Source organism: Sus scrofa, chromosome 6 (genome assembly GCF_054392235.1).
Source record: "Sus scrofa isolate SSC_HxYL_T2T_F1_AM1 chromosome 6, Sscrofa_HxYL_maternal_Yorkshire_Landrace_v2.0, whole genome shotgun sequence".
NCBI classification, from domain to species: Eukaryota; Metazoa; Chordata; class Mammalia; order Artiodactyla; family Suidae; genus Sus; species Sus scrofa.
Genome location: NC_139388.1, coordinates 48,169,613 through 48,192,949, shown reverse-complemented (window position 1 = coordinate 48,192,949; position 23,337 = coordinate 48,169,613). Strand labels below are relative to the sequence as shown.

The 23,337-nt window shown below is 48.5% G+C and overlaps 1 protein-coding gene across 2 annotated transcripts in view; it reads right to left on the bottom strand.

The window, feature by feature from the left end:
- Positions 1-22,255, bottom strand: part of WTIP (WT1 interacting protein) — a 29,104-nt gene extending 6,849 nt beyond the window's left edge. For both annotated transcript variants that reach the window (XM_021097104.2, XM_021097105.2), the window contains exons 1-4: positions 21,369-22,255; positions 14,269-14,370; positions 331-398; positions 109-171 (exon numbers count right to left, since the gene is read on the bottom strand). In XM_021097104.2, coding sequence (XP_020952763.2) covers positions 109-171; positions 331-398; positions 14,269-14,370; positions 21,369-22,047 — 912 coding nt within the window. In that variant the 5' untranslated portion in view covers positions 22,048-22,255. The remainder of the gene's footprint in view (positions 1-108; positions 172-330; positions 399-14,268; positions 14,371-21,368) is intronic.
- Between the last annotated feature and the right edge of the window lie 1,082 nt (positions 22,256-23,337).

The following is a 23,337-nucleotide window of genomic DNA, read 5'->3' as shown; positions in this document are numbered from 1 at the left end:
AAACACTCTGGCTCTGAGCCTCTGGCAGGTGGACAACAGGTGAGAGGTTGGGGTGTTCAGACTCCACCCATGTCAGAGGGGCTCCCGGAGCCTGGGGGAGGGTCTCACCATCTCCATGATGAGGTGTCCACACACGCTACACTTGTCAGCCGTTTGCTGGAACCCGGAGTACTGGGAGGGGACACAGGATCCAGGGTGTTACATGACAAAAGGGCACTTGCTGCCCAGCCAACAGCTGCCTCCTGGCCTCGGATCTCCATGTGATTCGGAAGGAGGGTCCCCGCCCCTGTTCCCACCCATGGCAGCAGCCAGGGCACAGCTTTGACTCACCAGGAAGTCCTCCTGGCAGTACACTTTCTCACCCACATTGTAGAATGCCTTCCCGCGAAGCCGTCTCCCTGCAAGGATGAGGGTCGAGAAGTGGGGTTCCTGGACCACTGGAACCAAGAAGGACACCCCTGCTGCCATTCTCGGCACCCTCCTCCAACAGATGAGTTTTAGACAAACTTTTCTTTTTTGGCCGCCCCATGGCATATGGAGTTCCAGGGATCAGATCTGAGCTGTAGTTGCAACCTAAGCCACACCTGCAGCAACGGTGGATCCTTAACCCACTGTGCAGGCCAGAGATCGAACCTTTGTCCCAGCACTCCCAAGACACCACCAAGCCCATTGTGCCACAGTGGGAACTCCAGCAGACAAATTTTCTAATTCCCCTATAATGTTATGTTATTATCATTATACTAACCAATATTTCTTTTTTTTCTTTCTTTTTTTTTGTTTTGTTTTTTTGGTTTTTTGCCATTTCTTGGGCCGCTCCTGCAGCATATGGAGGTTCCCAGGCTAGGAGTCGAATCGGAGCTGTAGCTGCCAGCCTACACCAGAGCCACAGCAACGCCAGATCCAAACCGCGTCTGCAACCTACACCACAGCTCACGGCAACACCGGATCCTTAACCCAATGAGCGAGGCCAGGGATCAAACCTGCAACATCATGGTTCCTAGTTGGATTCGTTAACCACTGAGCCACGACGGGAACTCCCTAACTAGTATTTCTAAAAAATTAACCTGGAGTTCCTGTAGTTCCTGTTGTGGCTTAGCAGAAACCAATCTGACTGGAATCCACGAGGACCCAGGTTCGATCCCGGGCCTCCCTCAGTGGGTTAGGGATCCGGTGTTGCCATGTGCTATAGTATAGGCTGCAGATGAAGTGCAGATCTGGCATTGCTGTGGCTGTGGCTCAGGCCAGTGGCTACAGCTCCAATTTGACCCCTAGCCTGGGAATTTCTATGTGCCGTGCATGCCGCCCTAAAAAAAAAAAAAAATTAAACTGAATATGTTGTTGTCAAAACTGTTGTTAAGAGATTGTCAGAGCAAATATATGAAGACTTGCTTTTCGAATGTAAATTGAAATTGTAATAATTTTTTAAAAATTGCTTTTAGTTCAGTTGAATTCAGAATAGACTTTGCAAATGAGCTTTTTTTTTTTTTTTTTTTTTTTTTTTTAGGGCCGCACCAGCAGCATTTGGAGGTTCCCAGGCTAGGGGTTGAATCGGATTTATAGCTGCCAGCCTATACCACAGCCACAGCAACACAGGATCTGAGCTGCATCTTCAACCTACACCACAGCTCACAGCAACGCTAGCTCCTTAACCCACTGAGCAAGGCCAGGGATTGAACCTGCATCCTCATGGATGCTAGTCAGGTTCATTAACTGCTGAGCCACAACGGGAACTCCTCTCATCACCTCTATTCAACATAGTATTGGAAGTCCTAGCCAGAGAAATTAGGCAAGAAAAAGAAATAAAAGGCATCCAAATTGGAAAGGAAGAAGTAAAACTGTCACTATTTGCAGATGACATATTACATATAGAAAACCCTAAAGACTTCATCAAAAACTGCTAGGACTAATAAATGAGCTCAGTAAAGTTGCAGAATACAAAATCAATACACAAAAATCTGATTTAATTTCTTTAAACCATCAGAAAAAAGAAAATAAGAAAACATTCCATTTACAATTGCATCAAAAAGAATAAAACACCTAGGAATAAATTTAACCAAGGAGGTAAAAAGGCTTCTATATTGAAAACTCTAAGACATTAATAAGGGAACTTGAGGATGATACAAATAAATGGAAAGGTATTCTATGCTCATGGATTAAAAGAATCAATATTGTTAAAATGTCCATACTACCCAAAGCAATGCAATTCCTATCAAAAATTCCAGTGGGAAGTTCCTGCCGAGGCTCAGCAGAAATGAACCTGCCTAGTATCCATGAGGTTCAATCCCTGGCCTCAGTCAGTGGGTTAAGGATCTGGCGCTGCCATGAGCTGTAGTGTAGGCCACAGACGTGGCTCAAATCTGGCGATGCTGTGGCTGTGGTGTAGGCCAGTGGCTACAGCTCCGATTCAATCCCTAGCCTGGGAACCTCCATATGCCACAGGTGCAGCCCTAAAAAGACAAAATACATGCATATATACATATATACATACACACACACACACACATATATATATAATTCCAATGGTATTTTACACAGAAATAGAACAATCCTAAAATCTATATGGAAGCACAAAAGACCCCAAACAGCCAAAGCACTCTTGACATAGAAGAACAGAGCTGGAAGCATCATGCTCCCTGATTTCAAACTGTATTACAAAAGCTATAGTAATTAAAAAGTATGCTGTTGGCATACAAACAGACACATTGATCAATGGATCAGAATAGCAAACCCAGATATAAACCCACACATACATGGTCAATTAATTTACAACAAAGGACCTCACACCTGTCAGAATGAGGCAAGAAATCACAAGTGTTGGTAAGGATGTACAGAAAAGGGCACCCTCATTCACTGTTGGTGGGAATGTACATTAATCGAACCACTGTGGAAAATGGTATGGCGCTTCCTCAAAAAATTGAAAATAACCAGTCAGAATGGCCATCATCAAAAAGTCTACAAACAATAAATGCTGGAGAAGGTGTGGAAAAAAGGGAACCCTCCTACACTGTTGGTGGGAACATGCATTGGTGCAACCACTATGGCAAACAGTATGGAGGTTCCTTTAAAAAGTAAATGTAGAACTACCATACGACCCAGCAATCCCACTCCTTAGCATCTATCCAGAGAAAACCTTAATTCAGAAAGGTACATGTGGAGTTCCTGTCATGGCGCAGCAGAAATGAATCCGACTAGGAACCATGAGGTCAAGGGTTTGATCCCTGGCCTCACTCAGTGGGTTAAGGATCTAGTGTTGCTATGGCTGCGGTGTAGGCTGGCAGCTGTATCTCCAATTGGACCCCTAGCCTGGGAACCTCCATATGCCGCAGATACGGCCCTAAAAAAAAGCAAAAAAAAAAAAAGATACATGCACCCCAGTGTTCACTGCAGCACTGTTTACAATAGCCAAGAGGTGGAAGTAACCTAAATGTCAATGGACAGAAGAGTGGCTAAGGAAGATGTGGTGTGTGTATGTATATATATATATATATATATACATATATATATACACACACACATATATATACATATACACATATATATACACACACATACACACACATACACACACACACACACATATATATATATATGATGGAATAGAAAAGAATGAAATGCCATTTGCAGCAACCTGGATGGACCTAGAGACTATCATACTAAGTCAGTCAGGGAAAGACAAATATCATATGATATCACTTTTATGTGGAATCTAATAAAAAAGGATAAAAAAGAACTCATTTACAAAACAGAAACACGTATTTTGAAATCAAGATTCTGGTTACCAAAGGAAAAACTGGCAGGGAAGGATAAACTGGGGGGATGGGATTGGCATATACACACTAATATGTACAGAACAGGTAACTGGCAAGGACCTGCTATGGAGCACAGGAAAATCTACTCAATATGCTGTAATAGGAGTTCCCTTCGTGGCTCAGCGGTTAACAAACCTGACTACTATCCACGAGGACTTGGGTTCAATCCCTGGCCTCCCTCAGTGGGTTAAGGATCTGGCGTTGCCATGAGCTGTGGTGTAGGTTAAGACTTGGCTCAGATCCCACACTGCTGTGGCTGTGGTGTAGACCGGCAGCTGTAGCTCTGATTTGACCCCTAGCCTGGCAACCTCTACATGCCATGGGTGCGGCCCTAAAAAGATAAAAAAAATTCTGAAATCATCTACATGGGAAAAAAAAGAATGGATATATATATATATATATAACTTATTCACTTATTCACTTTGCTGTACTTCTGAAATAAATATAAGTCAACTATATTCCAATAACTCTTTTTATTAAAAATAGAACTGGCAGACCTCGCATCTTGGCTCAGTGGTTAACAAACCCGACTAGAATCCATGAGGTCGTGGGTTAGATCCCTGGCCTTGCTCAGTGGGTTAAGGATCTGGCGTTGCCGTGAGCTGTGGTGTAGGTCACGGACGTGGCTCAGATCACGCACTGCTGTGGCTGTGGTGTGGGCTGGCAGCTGTAGCTCCGATTCGACCCCTAGCCTGGGAACCTCCACATGCAGCCATTGCGGCCCTAAAAGACTAAAAGACCAAACAAAAAACAAAAAAATAGAACTGAACTGGTATATGATCCAGTAACTCCACTTTTGGGTATTTTTCTAAAGAAAATGAAAACACTACTTCACAAAGATTTGTGGGAGTTGCTGTTGTGGCTCAGCAGTAATGAACCCAACTAGTATCCATGAGGATGTGGGTTCAACCCCCAGCCCTGCTAGTGGGTTAAGGATCTGGCTTTGCCATGAGCTGTGGCACAGGTCGCAGACGCAGCTCAGATCACGAGTTGCTGTGGCTGTGGTGTAGGCTGGCAACTGCAGCTCTGATTTAACCCCTAGCCTAGGAACTCCCATAAGCCAAGGGTGCAGCCCTACAGAGCATGCGCGCGTGCACGAAATCTTGCCATTTGCAACCACACGGATGGACCTCAAAGGCATTATGCTAGGTCAAATAAGTCAGACCAAGAAACAAATACACCATATGATCTCTCTTATATGTGTAAACTTTAAAAACAAAAAAAAGGAGTTCCCTTGTGGCAGGTTAAGGATCCAGCTTTGTCACTGCTGTGGCACAGGTGGCAACTGCAGTGTGGGTTTGATCCCCAGCCCAAGAATTTCCACATACCATGGGTGCAGTCAAAACAAACAAACAAGTTCATAGATACAGAGAATGGTTTCATGGTCGCAAGACACAGGGGGTTAGGGATGGGAAAATGGGTGATATGGGAGTTTTTTAGTTTTAAATAAATTGAACAAAAACTTAAAAAGAAAAAGGCATCCTTGTCAAAACCACAGGCCCAGCAGACTAGGCTGCTGCAGTGACAACTGCCAGATCTTCAATTCACTGAGCCACCAGGGAACTCCAATGATCATGTCTTCAGTCAGCACCTGAGAAACACTGGCAGGCTCTCCTGTCGGCGTGCATGTAGGGAAAAATCTTAAACCTTGTACAGTTCCTGAGAACCAGCTTCATGGCTTCAAATGTTCTCATATCAATTCTCCCCAAGCTGATCTACACATTTACTGCCACCCAATCAAGTTCCCAGCACCCATTTTTTGTGTGGAAACTGGTGTGCCAATTTTTTAATTTATATAAAAACACAAAAGAAACAAGAATGGCCAAAATGATCTTGAAAATGATCAACAAAACTAGAAGACTTACACTACTTATTTTAAGACTTACAGAAATCATGACTATAATACTATGGTAAAGAGAGACAAAAAGTAAGTGGAACAGAGCCCAAAAATAGACTCATAAATGCTTCAACAAACATACAAGTAGTAAAGCAAAGTCTTTTCAGCACATGGTGCTGGAACAACTAGATATTCATATGGGGAAAAAAATAAGATTTAATGATTATCTCATACCATACACAAAAATTAACATAAAATGGGCTATCGACCTAAACATCAAAATGAGAAACCTAGGAAGTCCTGTCATGGCTCAGCTCTAACGAACCCAACTAGTATCCATGAGGAAGTAGGTTTGATCCCTGGCCTTGCTCAGTGGGTTAAAGATCCAGCATTGCCGTGAGCTGTGGTGTAGGTCACAGAGAAAGCTCGGATCCTGCCTTGCTGTGGCTGTGGTGTAGGCCGGTGGCTACAGCTCTGATTTGACTCCTAGCCTGGGAACTTCCATATACCACAGATGTCACCCTAAAAAGAAAAAAAACAAAACAAAAACAAAAACCCTGACTATTCACAAAACATTTGAAAAGACCTTGTTAGAAACACAGGCTTTCCCACTGTGGTGCAATGGGATCAACAGTGTCTCTGCTACAGCAGGGACATGGGTTTGATCCCCAGCCCGGCACAGTGGGTTAATGATCTGACATTGCTGAAGCTGTGGCATAGGTCGCAGCTCCAGCTCAAATTCAATCCCTGGCCAGGGGCAGCCAAAAAAGAAGAAAAGAAAGAAACACATGCATACATACACACACACACATAAATAACTTCTGATTTTAAAAATGGACAAAAAGGGAGTTCCCATTGTGGCGCAGTGGTTAACGAATCCGACTAGGAACCATGAGGTTGCGGGTTCGGTCCCTGCCCTTGCTCAGTGGGTTAACGATCCGGCGTTGCCGTGAGCTGTGGTGTAGGTCGCAGACGCGGCTCGGATCCTGCGTTGCTGTGCCTCTGGCGTAGGCCGGTGGCTACAGCTCCGATTCAACCCCTAGCCTGGGAACCTCCATATGCCGCAGGAGCAGCCCAAGAAATAGCAAAAAGACAAAAAAAAAATAAAAAATAAAAAATAAAAAATAAAAAAATAACAAAAAATAAAAAAATAAAAATGGACAAAAAACTTGAACAAACTTCACAAAAGATATATAAATGGCCAAGAAACAGAAAAATGTTCAACCTCATCAGTCATCAGGGAAATGCAAATTAAAACCACTGTGAGACACCACTTCACATCCATTAGAATGGATAAAATTAAAAAAGACTAAAATACCTTAATCAACTAAAATAAAAAAAATTAAGATTAAAGTACCAATTGGTGGCAAATATGTAGAATAAACCAACTCTCTTACATTTCTAGTGAGAGTATAAAATGATACCAGCCCCTTTGGAAAATAGTTTGGCAGTGTCTTATAAAGTTAAACATACACTTAGCCTATGACCCAGAAATTCCATTCCTTGGAATTTACCCAAGAGAAATGAAAACATTTGTCCACAAATGACCTGTACAAGAATGTTCATAGCACAACCTAGTATCTATCTACAGTTAAATGGATAAGCAAACTGTGGTATATTCATAGAACAGAATATCTTATTCAGCAACAAAAAGGAGTGAGCTACTGATGTATGTAACAACACATTTTAAAAAAAAAGACATGCTTAGCAGGAAAAGAAAGCCACCTTTTTTTTTTTGTCTTTTTAGGGCTGTACCCGCGGCATATGGAGGTTCCCAGGCTAGGGGTCCAATCAGAGCTGTAGTCGCCAGAGCCACAGCAACTCACAGCAACACCAGATCCTTAACCCACTGGGCAAGGCCAGGGATCGAACCCGCAACCTCATGATTCCTAGTCGGATTCGTTTCCTCCGCTCCAGGACGGGAACACCCAAGAAAGCCACTTTTTAAAAAAGAAATAGTACATACTATATGACTGCATTTATATGAAGTTCTAGAATAGACAAAACTAATCTATGGTGGTAGAAATCAGAGCACTGGGTGGATGCCTATGATAGAGGAACATATGAAGATCAACTGAAAAAAGGCAAGACAGGAATTTCTCAGGGGGGTTAAAATTTTCTGTATCCTTGTTCAGCATGCTATATAAATATACACATTTATCCAAACTCTTTTAACTATATACTTAAGATCTATCTGCTGTACTGCATGTAAATTATACTCAATTAAAAACAAATAAAGAAAAAGTGAATACATCTTGTGCCAGAGTAAAGAGGTGCTCAAAAAGGAGTTCCCACTGTGGTGCAGCAAAAACGAATCTGACTAGGAATCATGAGGTTGCCAGTTCGATCCCTGGTCTCACTCAGAGGGTTAAGGATCTGGTGTTGCTGTAAGTTGTGGTGTAGATTGCAGACACAGCTTGGATCCCAAGTTGCTGTGGCTGTGGTGTAGGCTGGCGGCTACAGCTCTGATTGGACCCCTAGCCTGGGACCCTCCATATGCTGCAGGAGCGGCCCTAAAAAGAAAAAAAAAAAAAATTGAGGTATGGAGTTTCTGCTATGGCACAGTGGGATTGACCAACATCTCTGCAGGGCCAGGATGCAAGTTCAATCCCTGGCCTGGCCTGGCATGGTGGGTTAAAGGATCCAGTGGTCCCACAGCAGCAGCGTAGGTCACCATGAAAGATCAGATCCCTGGTCTGGGATTTCCATATGCTGCGGGGTGGCCAAAAAAGGAAGAAAAAAAAAAATTGAGGTAGATCTGAAAAGAGAAACAAAGAAATGTTTTTTAAAATCCAATCACTGAAATGAAAAACTTGATGAAAGTGTTCAATGCACAATTAAACACAGCTGAAGAGAAAATTCAGTGATCTAGATTCCAGCTTCTGGAAGACAGATCTGAAGAAATTCAACAGAATGCAGCAAAGAGAGACAAGAAAATGGATAATATGAAGGAGAGGCTAAGACACAAACAGAATAGAATTAGAAGCCTAATTTTTTTTTTTTTTGCTTTTTTTTTTTTTTTTTTTGCTTTTCTGGGCCACACCCATGATATATGGAAGTTCCCAGGCTAGGGGTCAAACTGGAGCTGCAGCTACCAGCCTACACCACAATCACAGTAATGCGGGATCTGAGGCAAGTCTGCAACCTACGCCATGGCAACACTGGAGCCCCGACCCGCTGAGCAAAGCCAGGGATCCAACCCTCATCCTCATGGACACTAGTCAGATTTGTTTCTTGCTGTGACAGAGTGGGAACCCCCAAGAAGGCCTAATATTTCTAGTTTGAATTCTAGACATAAATAATAGAAATAATGGCTGAGAAGCAAATTTTTGAAAATAAAATAGCTAGGATTTTTCCCAAATTGATAAAAGACTTCAATTTTCAAATTCAGGAGCCAATACGAACCCCAAGCAGGACAAATAAGAGAAAACCCACACCTACACACATCAAACTATAAAAGAACACCTTAAATTATCTGTACTTTTCTTCTAAGTAATACGTGTAAGTATTTTAAATATCCTGGAAAATAATCCTTGGAAGTTATGTTTATGGCATAGTATATAGTTTCTTTTCTCACATGCTTCATGGAGTCTCCCTATGAATAGAGTTGTTTTTTGTTGTTTTGTTTTCCATGTAGCACATGGAAATTCCTAGGCTAGGGGTTGAATTGGAGCTATAGCTGCCGGCCTCCACTACAGCCACAGCAATGCCAGATCCAAGCTAGCAACCTACACCACAGCTCACAGATCCTTAACCCACTGAGCAAGGCCAGGGACCAAACCGGCATCCTCATGGTTACTACTCAGGTTCACTACCGCTGAGCCACAGTGGGAACTCCATGAATAGTCTTTTAATTCCAATGTAGACAAATCTGGCAATCCTTCTTTTAAGTTTGGCACTTTTTGTGTGGGGAAAAAAAAAACACAAACTTTCTTAACCAGAAGATTGGTAAAGATATGCTTCTTTATTTATTCCTAAAATTGTCCAAGTTTTTCTTTACACCCTTAGGTCTTTGGTCCACCTAGATTTGATTTCAACTTTTTTTATATGGATAACCATTTTTCCCAGAACCATCTGTGATGTCATCTCTATCATCTATCAAGTTTGCACAGGGCAATGGGTCTGTTTCTGGACACTCCGCTCTGTTCCATTGGTCTATTTATCTATCCTTGCTACATGAAATTAACTAATGTAACTATAAAATACATATTGACACATGGTAGTGGAAGTTTCCCCAACTTTTCTTCAAAAGCATCTTGGCTATTACTAGCCTTTTACTTTTCCATTTAAATTTTGGAATTAGTTTGTCAAATTCGTGAAACCTACTTCATTGGAATTACAATGCATTACAGATCAATTTGGAAAAAACTGCCATCTCTACACAACTGAATATACTCATGTTCATGTTACTGAACATGGGTATATTCATGAACATATCCGTGAATACGGTATATTTATTTTTCTTGCCTTACTGCAATGACTAGGACCTCCAATGCAATGTTGAATAAAAGACATGATTGCAGGCTTCATTGTCCTTGCTTCTTCTAAAAGGTCCATTTTTCTTACATTTCACCACTGAGTATGATGTTTGCATAGATTTTTGATAACCAACTTTTATCAAGTTAAGAAAGTCCCCTTTTACTTCTAGTTTGCTAAAAATTTTCATAATGAATAAAAGTTAAATTTTATTGACTGCTTGGTCTTCTCCTATTGAGATGACTGTATAGTTGTTCTTCTTTAATTGTTAATGAAGTAAATTACATTAATGAATTTTCTACTGTGAATCCACTAGTATTCCTCAGATAAGCTCAATTTGGTAATAATGTATTATCTTGATCATACACTGCTGAATTCAGCTCCAGTGGATAAAAGAATGGAATAAAGAAACAGTGCAAGAAAAATTCCCAGAATCGAAGGGCAAGTCTCCAGTCTAATAAAGCTCTGTGTGTGCCCAGCACAACCAATGGCACAATGCCTACACCAAACATAAACAAAGTATCCGAAGCCAGGCTATTGCATTGCACAATTTCAGAAGAACCATTCCTGCTGCATCTACGTAAATGGCACCTCCTGGAACTATGCGGTTCACAGCCTTTTCCAGAGGCCATTACAGTGCAATGAACTGCCCTCTCCCCGAGAGCTCCCAAAAGGAAAACACGGATCATACACGCAAAAATGAGAATCAGAATGGCATCAGTATTTAGCAACAACCATGGTTTCTGGAAAATAAAATTAGGACTTCAAAATGCTTAGTGAAAATTATTTCCAATTTGGAACTCTATTCCCAGTCAAACTATAAATTCTGAGGGTAGAATAAAGGCGCTTTTTCTTTTCGGTTTTTTTTTTTTTTTTTTTTTGGCCATGCCCGTGTTATGCAGAAATTCCTGAGACAGGGACTGAACCCATGCCACAGTGACCCAAGCCACAGCAGTGACAACACTGCATCCTTAACCTGCTCAGCCACCAGGGAACTCTTTTTTTTTTTTTTTTAAAGGCATTTTAGACACACCAGAATTCAGAAAATTTACCTCCCACATGCCCGTTCTTAGATAACTAAAGCAAAATGCTGGAGACACTTCTGTTTGTTTCACAGCTTTGATTCCTCCCTACTTCTTCAAGTTGTGTTCAGTATCCAACCTTATCTCAGACAGCCTGGTATTTTTAAAGGAAACCTGAATCCACTCCCCTTTTCCATGAAAGGGTTGATTAGTCTAAAGATAGTTCTTCTTGGAGTTGCCACCATGGCACAACAGGATTGACAGCGTCTTGGGAGTGTTAGGATGTAGGTTCAATCCTGGGCCTGGCACAGTGGGTTAAGGATCCGGCGTTGCTGCAGGTGTAGCTTAAGTCACAACTGCGGCTCGGATCTGATCCCTGGCCAGGGAACTCCATATGCTGCCAAATGGCCAAAAAAAGAAAAAACAAAAAATAGGGAGTTCCCTTTGTGGCTCAGCGTAAATGAACTGGACTAGCATCCATGAGGATGCAGGTTTAATCCCTGTCCTGGATCAGTGGGTTAAAGACCCAGTGTTGCTGTGAGCTGAAATGTAGGTTGCAGATGCTGCTCGGATCCCACGTTGCTGTGGCTGTGGTGTAGCCCAGCAGGTGAAGCTCCAATTCAACCCCTAGCTTTGGAACTTCCATATGCCATGGGTGGGCCCTAAAAAAAAGCAAAAACAAACAAAAATAATAATAGTAATTCTTCCCTTACTATGATAATGGTTTGGAGACTCGGGCAAGTTAGTCAATCAAATCAGAGAACTCCCCCTACAGGGATTGATTCAGAAACAGATGTTTCCAACGATCTGGCCAATGACATAGGAGATTTTTACTAAAACTAAGTGTTTTCTGGAAAAGAAGCTTCCCCAACCCAAAAACATGACCAGAAGAGATACCCCCTCTTCCTTCAGATTGGTGATGTGCCAGTGGAAGAATCAAGCTACCGCAAACATTTCACCACCATCAGAGAAGCTGCCCTAAGGATAAAGCCAAACCCAAGGGAAACTCTCCCAAGCTATTCATAGGGTCTAAGCCACTAGATAAATCTGAACTTGAAGCCAGCCCTATCTCTGGGCTCCCAATTCATGGAGTCAAGAAATATTCTTAGAATTTAAGCCTCCATAGCAGCTTGTCTGCTACCTGCAGCTGCAAGCTTCTAGGAGACAGCGGATTCAATACAAGGGGTATACATCTCAAGGCAGAGAACGAACACTCCACAGGGTTCCAGGGGGCAACCAGCGCAGCCTAAGGAGAAGCCAAGGGCTCCAAGGGGGAACGCAAATGAATGCCTGCTAGCAGTTCCTTGCTGGCTCAGTGGGTTAAGAATTCAGTGTTGTCACTGCTGTGGCTTGGGTCACTGCTATGGCACAGGTTCGATTCCTGGCCCAGGAACTTCTGCATGGCCACAGGTGTGGCAAAAAAAAAAAAAAAAAAAATGCCTGCTAGAATGGAGTATCTGGCTGGGTGGAGGGTGGGAGACTGAAGATATGATTAAAAAGACAATGCAAGGGAGAAAAAAGTGAACAAGGAAAAAATTTGAGGAAACGTAAATAACTATAGAAAAAAAGGAGATACAATCACAGCATAATTCTTAGCTCTGCGGTGACCCATATTTACATAGTCATATAATATATTATAGTGATATAAACCTGGTTTATTGACCAAACCACAGCTTACAATGGCCACACTGAGAAGATGAAAGGAGAGGAGGGAGTATAAGAACCTGCTCCTCATTTGCCACAGCAAAGGTACGTAAATCATTTCTTTTTTTTTTTTTTTGCTATTTCTTGGGCCGCTCCTGCGGCATATGGAGGTTCCCAGGCTAGGGGTCTAATCGGAGCTGTAGCCACCGGCCTACGCCAGAGCCACAGCAACGCTGGATCCAAGCCGCGTCTGCAACCTACACCACAGCTCACAGCAACGCCGGATCGTTAACCCACTGAGCAAGGGCAGGGACTGAACCCGCAACCTCATGGTTCCTAGTCGAATTCGTTAACCACTGCGCCACGATGGGAACTCCGTAAATCATTTCTAAAACTGATACAACAAGAAACAGTGGTGAACACGGAGGTGTCTACTAGAAGAAATTGCAAAAAAAAATACCAAGCAGCAGCCCCGGGAACGGGACCAGAGACAGAAAGATAAGCAGTTTTCTGCTCTTTCAAAAATAGCTTCTCATGGGAGTTGTCAAAAAAGACAAAAAGACAAAAGACAAAAAAAAAAAAAATAGCTTCTCAGGACCATTTGATTTAACACTGTGCATATATTATATTTTTATAAAATAAAATGTTAAAATATTTTGTGTGAAGAAATAAAAGACGTCTCTTCAGGGACAAAGCCTAAAAGAACAGTAGGAAACAAGAGCGCAAACTTATTATTAGGCTGATTGGGTTATAGTTATTTTTTTCTTTTCATGACTTTGTCTAGGTTAAATTATAACATTAATAGTTTATACCATTAAAAAATAGCTTATACCATGTGTAAAATTAGAACAAAAATAATTTTTTTTTTTGTCTTTTTGTTCTTTGAGGGCGGCACCTGCAGCATGTGGAGGTTCCCAGGCTAGGGGTTGAATCGGAGCTGCAGCCACCGGCCTTCGCCAGAGCCACAGCAACGCGGGATCCAAGCCGCGTCTGCAACCTACACCACAGCTCACGGCAATGCCGGATCCTTAACCCACTGAGCAAGGCCAGTGTTCGAACCCACAACCTCATGGTTCCTAGTCGAATTCGTTAACCACTGAGCCACGACAGGAACTCCAAAATAAATTGCAGGGAAAAAAACATTAGCACCCTATCCAGGCAGGCAGAAGGCACATCGGTGGTTCCACAATGTGCCAGGAGAACCAGAAGACATCAGTACCCCGAGCAGGACAGAGGCTCCAAAGCCAAGGGCTAGCGGGGCAGCCTTTCCCCGTGGCCAGCAAAAGTCTCCTCCCTGGCCCCGCCCCTCCCAGCAGATCTCCCCCCAGCCTGGGTCTCTCAAAACAGAGCAGACCAGAGGGAATGGGGCCACAACACATCCTCCTCCACACTCCAGCCTCGTCCCGGGTCTCTGCCTGGGACCTAGGTGCAAGCGGGGGGAGGTCCATGGTGCCAGGGGGACAAGGGAGAGGTTACCTACCACAGGAGTTGCAGGTGAAGCAATCAGTGTGATACAGGCTCCCCATTGCCTGGCACGCCTGCCTTGCTCCGTAGATGCCAAGCCCACACTTGATGCAAATGCCTATGGGAGGAGAGGCAGGAGAGCAGTGATGAGCACCAAGACGGTGGAGCTGAATGGACATGCATCTGATGCCCAGTCCTAACGCTGCCGACCCACCTGGTCTCAGGCAGGCTGCCATCGCTCCGTTACTAACGGCTAAGGTGGGAACGATAAGGGCACCACTGCTTAGCGTCGGCTGCTGCTGTCTGAGGATTGGGAGTTAGCAGAGCACCTCACAAGTCAGAGATAATTGACACTGTCCTCGCCACCCAAATGACGATGCCATGTTTACACCTAGAAAGTTGTTCTGGAGTTCCCATTGTGGCTCAGTGGTTAACGAATCCAACTAGGAACCATGAGGTTGCGGGTTCGATTCCCCTGGCCTCGCTCAGAAGGTTAAGGATCCGGCATTGCCATGAGCTGTGGTGTAGGTCGCAGATGCGGCTCGGATCCGGCGTTGCTGTGGCTCTGACGTAGGCCAGCAGCTGTAGCTCCAATTGGACCCCTAGCCTGGGAACCTCCATATGCCGTGGATCGGCCCTAAAAAAAGGCAAAAAGAAAAAAGAAAAGAAAAGGAAAGAAAGAAAGTTGTCCTAAGCCCCTTCACCTTCAACTGAAGGGGAATCCTTGCAGCTGTCTATGAACCAAAAAGAATGAAGACCTCACAGGCACCGCCAGGGCAGAGTCACTGACCCTCGGAGCCCCACCTCCCTCCTCTGAACCATAAGGTCAAATTATTCCCTTGTTCAGTCAGCACACTGACACTGAGGCCCTGCAGCGTTTAGGTGCCAGAGAGGGTGCAATGCACCAAACAAATCCCCACCCTCAGGGAGCCTGTGTCCAATGCAGGGGGGTGGACAACAGGTAAATCACAGCTCAGGTGGGAACAAGTGCTATGGAGGAAAAGAAGGCTGATTAAGAATACTTTTGAGGAGCTCCCGTGTGGTGCAGTGGAAATCCAACTAGTAACCCCGAGGATCCAGGTTCGATTCCTGGCCTCGCTCAGTGGGTTAGGGATCTGGTGTTGCTCTGAGCTGTGTTGTAGGTCACAGACATGGCTCGGATCCTACGTTGCTGAGGATCCTACGTTGCTGTGGGCAGGCAGCTGAAGCTCTGATTGGACCACTAGCCTGAGAACTTCCATAACTTTTTAGGGCAGGTGAGGCCCTCAAAAGAAAAAAAAAAAAAAAAAAAGAATAACATCTGAGTGTATGATTTTTAAAGAGGGTGGCGAGAGAAGGCCCCACGGACAAGGTGATATCTGAGCAAAAGCCTAAAGGAAATAAGAGAGGGAAATCACTCGGCAGGGATAACTGAGCAGAGGTGGGGACCACTCCTGGCAGCACAGGGTCGGGGGCTCAGCAGGCAGGGGAGGGGTGGTAGGGAGAGGGGTGACCACCAATGCCAGGGTGAAGGCCAGCACCAGGCTTAGGGAAGCCCTCCAGGAAACCCAGACATCAGAAGTCCTCCCCAGGAGTTCCCATCATGGCTCAGTGGTAACAAACCTGACAAGTATCCATGAGGATGCAGGTTTGATCCCTGGCCTGGTTCAGGGGGTTAAAGACCTGGCATTGCTGTGACCTGTGGTATAGGTCGCAGATGTGGCTCGGATCCTGCATTGCTGTGGCTGTGGTGTAAGCTGGCAGCTGTAGCTCCTATTCAACCCCTAGCCTGGGAACTTTCATATGCCATGGGTGCAGCCCTCAAAAGAAAGGAAAAAAAAAGTCCTCCCCAGACTCACCCAAGGTCTCCCATGCCACAAAGGGCCTGAAGATGGGCCCCACCTGCCCCTGGACCCCGATTCTTCTGGCTGCTCCAGGACACGCTGCCCTCCTCCTCTCCCTCCTGCTCTCCCCCACCTCTCTCTCCTTAACACTTGCCACAGTTGAGCCTCTCCCTCCATAAAACCCTCCCGCCCCATCAGTCAGCCCATTTTCCCTGTCCCCTCAGTCAAGAAAGAAAGCCTAGTCCACCTCCAGTCATCTCCTAACTGTGCAGATCTAGGGACTTTCTGTTCTGACCTTCTAGAGGGGACCCCCTCCTCCTCCTGGGGGTCCATGATACAATCTGCACCTGGCTTTCCGGGTCTTCTCTCTTCCCAGCTTTCCCGGGGATCCCCTCGCTCAGTCCTGGGCCTCCCAGGCCGCAGTCTCCCCCGGGGGAGGGAGAGCTGATTCAGATGCCCTCGCACCAGGCAGGAAGGTAAAAGTGGCTGGTGGGGACCCAGCTGAATGGAGAAGGGAGCTGTGGCCGCCAGAGGTCGCAGCCACACATCAGCTCCGCCGATGGCTACCTTGTGGGAATGCAGGGCCCGAACAGCTAATGATTTGGATTTTTCATGCAAAGGCTAGACATCTAGGTTTGTATATGAAATCTTTCCATGCTGAAATTAATTACTAACGTCCATGTTTTGAGAATTCAGAAACCAAACACCTCTGTCTGCAGGTCTCCACCAGTGGCTTTAACCCATCCCCCCAGGCAGTCCCACCTGCTCCCAGCTGCTCCCCACCGCCGAGGGCTCCTGGTACTCTGCTCAGCCCCGGTCCCTCTCCTGATCCACCTCCCCGGTGACCCCCAACCATGGCAGACCCAGAACAGCTCCAGCTTCCTGCTCAGGACACAGCACTTGATTCAAGCAGCCAGGTTTCAGGAAGCACCCACATCCACCCTCTCTTTCTCACCTCCAACTCTGAATCTTGGCTGCTCCGTGCACTAATCTGGACTTCATTCTCTCCCCTCACTTCCAGGGGCCTGAGTCAGTGTCATCAATTCTTAGGCCACCTGCTCTTTCAACACCGTTCTCACAGCGTCCCATCCGGGCCTCCCGTAATCTATGCCCCAAATTGCAGCCAGTGAGAGTGACCAACCTCCATTCTTTCATTCTTGTCCATCAACTTTGAAAACCTGACACTGTTCATTGCCTAAGTTATCAGAAAACACGGTGAAAGGAACAGAGGTCAACTGCCTAAGTAAGGGAAGCAGAACAGAAGGATGGGCAAGAGGGGAAATGATGACCTGGTGTTATTTGTCTTATTTGGTTCTGCTTGATTTTTTTTCCCTCTATGTGAGCTTGTACCACTTTAATAAAAGCACACTGAAGAATGACAACCAGCAGCATGAAGTACACCAAAATTCAGGGAATAGAAAGTTTCAGAGCACAGCTGACTCCACCTGTGGGATGCAGCAGGGAGATCCAGACCAAGACCTGACAAACACCTCGGGGGCTATGATGTCACCAGGGTGCTGCATAAGAGCTGGGTCAGTCCACCGGAAGGAGACAGCAGAAGGCTAAGAGGAGATGGGAGGTGAAGCAAAGACAACGCCAACCAGACACTGGGACGAGAACACGGGATAAAAGAAATGCTGAGACCCTGTGGCCATATAGGTTTGTTTTTGTTTGGTTGGTTGGTTTGTTTTTTGTCTTTTGTCTTTTTAGGGCCGCACCCTTGGCACATGGAGGTTCCCAGGCTAGGGTTCGAATCGGAGCTACAGCTGCAGGCCTATACCACAGCCACAGCAACACCAGATCCTAGCCGCATCTGCAACCTGCACCACAGCTCACCGCTATGCCAGATCCCCAACCCACTGAGCGAGGCCAGGGATCGAACCCACAACCTCATGGTTCCTAGTCAGATTGTTTCCACTGCACCATGATGGGAACTCCTGGGCTTATTGTTTTTTCTTGTTTTTGTTGTTGTTGAATGAAAAACCTTGTACCAAAAGAAACCCTTATAACCAAAAGAAAAGGTCCTATGGAAACAGGAAAGCAGAAGATGGGAGGAGGAAGAGGCTGGAGATGGAAGGACCTTCATCCTTAGAAATGGACATGGACTTGAGAGCCTGCAGGAAAGGGACAGGAGGCCAAGACTGCAACTGCTCACCCAATGTTGTCAGCAAAGTAGAAAGCAAGGGCAGGGGCCAAAGAGAGAGGCAAGCTCTTAAGGGACTAAAAGAGGGAACTGACCAAGGCTTAGAGTGACGACGGCTGTTGCCCAGGAGAGCACCGAGGTTAAAGACCATCATGCTGCCACCTATTACAGCAACAGAAAAGGGGGCTGCAACGGACTTGGAGCCAGGGTTCCACAGGGCAGAAGGCGATTAGAGGAATCGGAGGTGCTGGTGAGACGCCAGGTTGCAGTCAAAACTGAGGACTGCTGAAGTGGGGCAAATCCAGGGTGTGCCCCTGGGAGTGGGAGGCTGCAGAGAAGGCAGAGAGGTCACCAAAGGTAATGGGGTTCTGGAGGCCTGAGGCTGGTGGCCGGCTCTCGGCACTGGAACTTGATGGGAGGGGATGCCCATGAAACAGAGGGACCAGGAGTTGAGCAGGCACCAGGGCCAAGAAGAAGAGGTGGACAGAGAGGAAGCAACACACTCTGAGGAAGAGGTTTATCAGAGATCACTTGAGCTCGTACTACCTGCAGACTTCCTTCCGTAAAAGTCTGTATTATTCAGGCTGACCTCTATGAAACTGCCACTTTTATAAGTTCAAAAGGTGGAATATCAACAATAAGGTAGCTGCAGTTCAAGCAAATAGCTGGGGGTTTTTTGTTTTGTTTTTTGTTTTTTTCTTTTTTGGCCACCCCGAGGCATGTGGAGCTCCTGGGCCAGGGATCAGATCCTAGCGGCAGTTGCAGTCTACACTATAGCACTGGATACTTTAACCCACTGTGCTGGGATCGAACCTACGTCCCAGTGCTGCAAAGATGCTGCCAATCATGTTGCGCCACAGAGAGGATGCCAACATTTTCCTGATTTTTAAAAGATACGGGCAGGAGTTCCCGTCGTGGCGCAGTGGTTAACGAATCCGACTAGGAACCATGAGGTTTCGGGTTCAATCCCTGGGTTAGGGATCCGGCGTTGCCGTGAGCTGTGGTGTAGGTTGCAGACATGGCTCGGATCCCAAGTTGCTGTGGCTCTGGTGTAGGCCGGCGGCTACAGCTCCGATTCAACCCCTAGCCTGGGAACCTCCATATGCCGTGGGAGCGGCCCAAGAAATGGCAAAAAGACAAAAAAAATAAAAAAATTTAAAAAATTAAAAAATAAAAAAATAAAAGATTTGGGCAGCTTAGAGTTTCCGATGTGGCACATGATCAGCAGCATCTCTGCAGCACTGGGACACAGATTCAATCCCCACCTTCCCACAGTGGGTTAAGGATCTGGAATTGCAGCTGCGGTGTAAGTTGAAACTGCCGCTAGATCTGATCCCTGGCCCAGGAACTCTATGTGCCAAGGGTCGGCCAAAAAAGAAAAAAAAAAAAAAATCAGGAAAAATGTTATCTAGATCTGGCTCCTCTTAAAACACATACACACACACACACACACACACAGACATCTGGAGTTCCTGCAGATTCGATCCCCAGCCCGGTGCAGTGGGTTAAGGATCTGGTGTTGCAATGCTCGGATTCAATCCCTGCCCCAGGAATTTCCATATGCCATGGGTGCAGCCAAAAGAGAAAAACAAAACAAAAAACAAAAATCTATCATCACTCACCTCCCCATCCCATGTGGCTTCAGTGGGAGCAGCAGGTTCCCTTGGAAAGGATGACCCACCAGCCCGTGTGGCCTTGTACCTCCAGCCCCTTCACTTTTCCCACTACCTGCCCAGGTCCGCCACCTCTGATTCACTCGAAGATTCCTGAGCAGCCTCAGAGGCCCAGAGAACAACCGCCCCACCCCACCTCCACCCCTCCAGGCAGTAAAAGGGACAGTCTCCCATGGGGAGAGTGCTGAAACAAAGTCCTTCTCATCATAAGACAGCCTGAGCTTCAGCTCCTCACACCTGCCTGACAAGAAAGGAAACAGCTTCTTGCTCTCTCCCTGCTCCCAGGCCGCCGTCTGACAGCAGCCACAGGACCTGTTCTCACCCTACTGACGCTCCCAGGGGAGCCTGAAAGCCTGCAGCAAGTCGCCTCCCAAAGGCAAGTTGACCCTTTGGCCTACACACTCCCTTGACCACCTGGACCTCTCCTGAGCTGCCTGGGAGCCTAGTGGAACAGCCCGCACTCTTGGTTGCTCCCTTCTCCCCTCATTCTTCCCTCTGCCTGGAATGCCCCCACCGGCCTGTCCCCTACAACCTTCCTTCTCTCTCAAGATCCAGTTCAGGGCAGTCCTGCGCTGCTAGCTGGAATGAACCATAAAAGACAAGCCCCAGGACGGCCTCCCTCCCAGACATGATAACTACCATCCAAAGCCGGGTGTCTGCTTATCAGTAAGGGGCGGGGGGGGGGGGGGAGCCCCTCCCAGCCTCCTCTCAAGCCTAAGAGTCTGAAGCCCTGTCTAAAGAACTAGGGATCAAAAGGCCAAGGTCAGACTGGGAAAGAGAGGCTTGGAGACCGGTGGTTTTCTTTGCAAAGGATGTGAAGCAGGATTCCCTTCGGAAACATCCCATATCCACTGCAGGGTCCAGAGCGAGGACAGCCCAGTGTGACCAGCTCCGTTCTCTCCCCCTCAGGGTGGCCTCTCCTGCCTCATGGACTTTACATCCAGCAGCTACCATTATCAAAGCCTCAGGTCAGGCGGCGTCTGGAGGCATCTGGACCACGCCACCTCCCTGCCCCTGTCCACACCCGGTACTGCTGGGGAAAGGAAACACCGGGACCGCGAGGCCCCTACACGGTTTCGGCTGACTGTGCCTGTATGACAAATTGAAGCAAGTGCCAACGGTTAAGGAGACATTAAAGCTTATTCTGCGTATTAACGTGACTTCTTCTCTAAATCAGGAAAAACGCATCCACTGACTTGGCCAGAACTCCCAGCTGGAGACCCAGAGTCTGAGCCGCTAAATAAACCTCAGACCTGGAGGTTCGCACATACCCACCGACGGTGGAACACACTTAAGACACACGAAAGAGAGAGACGCTCTTCCCATCCCGGCCCCTGGTCCAACACCCAGCCTTCGGCCCACCCTTCGCTCCCCTCCACTGAGCCCGCCGCCTATCCAGAGGCGGTCCCCGACCCCCGACGAGGACGACGGAGGCTTGGGGCCCCGGCGCGCGGGCGGCAGGGACAGGCTTGCTCACCGAAGTAATCCCGCGCCGTGCGCGCCTCCAGCGCTCGCTCCAGCTCTCGGGTCAGCGCCTCCAGCCGCCGCTCCGCCGCGCTCGGGCCGCCTTCCCGGCCCGGGGGCAGCTGGAGCGAAGGCAGAGCGAAGGGGGCCGGCCCGGCCGGCTCCGGGGAGCGAGCCGGCGCGGGACAGGCGCCGGGCAAGAGCAGGTCAGGGTAGGCGCCGGCCGAGCCGCGAGAGCCGAGGCTGGACACGCTGGAGCGGGCGCTGCCCACCGACGGCGGCCCGGGGCCCGGGCGCGGGTCCGAGCGGCCCGAGCGCGGGCTGCCGTGGCGTTGGTCGTAGCCCAGGCTGATGCCGCTGGAGCGGGCGCTGCCACTGCCGCCGCCGCCGCCGCCGCCGTCGGAGCCCGCCAGGCTGGCCCGCGGGCTGCCCGCCGGCTGCGCGCTGAGCTCGGGGACCGCCGCGCGCCGCGGGCCTCGCTCCCCGCGGCTCAGTCCGTCCGCCCCGGCCTCGGGGCCGCCGCCGCCGCCCTGCCCTCTGCGGCCCAGCGCCTGCGCCGCCTCGTCTCCCGGCCCGGGCCTCGGTCCCCGCCGACCCCGGCCCAGAGAGTCGCCGCCCGGCTCCAGCTCCCGCAGGGCCAGCCCGGCCAGGAGCAGAGCCGCCTCGTCCGCAGCCGCCCGGGAGCGCTGCATGGCCCGGCCCGCCGGCCCCGGCGCGTCACCTCCGCCTCCGCTTCCCGCCGCCGCTCCGGCCGCGCCGCCTCATCGTCCGCCCGAAGCCCGGAGCCCGCCCCGGGACCCCTGGGCGCGGGGCGGGGCGGGGCCGGAGCCGGGCCGGGGTCGCTCCGCCGGCCACGCGCGGGCCGGGGGCCGAGGCGCTCCGCTCGGTGGCGCGCACGGCGGAGGAATGTGCGCTCGGAGGCGCCGGGCCGCGCCCCCTCCTCCCCGCGGCCGCGCGGGGGGCGGAGGGACTCCTTTGTGGGGGCAGGAATGCGAGGAAGGAGACGGCGCTGCGGCCTCTGGAATGTGGGGGGAGTGGCGGCGGCGGAGCCGTGGTGTCCGCGCTTAGCCGGGAGCTCGGAGGGGCGCGCAGCTTGGGCCGAGCCGCCGGGGCGTGCGGCTTGGAGCTGGCCCACGGATGGCAAAGCGGCCAGCCGTGGCGCCGCGGAGAGGGTCCGGGCTCCGTTGCGCGCCCCGACAGTCGGGCCTCTTGAAAGATCCCAGATTCCCGCGGGCTGAGCTAGAGGCGGCTCCCGTAATCCCGGCCGTAGAAATATGAGCAGTTGACAAACGTTTCCCACATCCTCCCCCATTTTACTTCCCGGCGCCGCCAGGATTTCAGGAGCTGGGCCGGACAAGTTCGGCCTTGGGCAGAAGCGCTGCGCCCGCTCCAGGACCCTGGAGAACACTGTGCGTCTCGGGCGGATGCGCCCCCAGCACTTCGCGTGACCCTAAAACCCCAGCCTGTCCCGAGGCCATGTGGCCGCGCACTGGTTTCTGCAGCCCCAACCTGCCTGGTGGGGAAGGCGCCTTGTGCTAGCAGAAGATGGGGCTGGATGGGGACTGGTCCCCCATGCCCGGTCTCGGCTCATAAGCGCCCAAGGCCAGGCGAGGCCGGAAGCAGGCCTCAGGCTATACCAGTGGGCAGTGAAGCCTCAGTTGTGACCGCCGCGGGCATTCACCAAGAGATGTGAGAACTCCTTTCTCCAGCACCTGCCCACAGGGTCTTGGGCGAGGTGCCCAGGGAATGCTCCTGAAAGCATTTGCGCAGACATAGGACGGCATGGGGTCTGGGGGCCCTGTGGTGAGGGAGAGGAACAAGAGGTGACTAGGGCTTTGTCTCCAAAAACACAGGCTACAAAGCCCTTATATATTTCAAACAGCTTGTGAGGGAAGAAGAGCAAAGTATTATCTGTCAGGACCTAGTGGATCCCGGCAAACAACCTTGAGTGAAAGAGTTCTCTTATTCCACCCCCTTCCTCA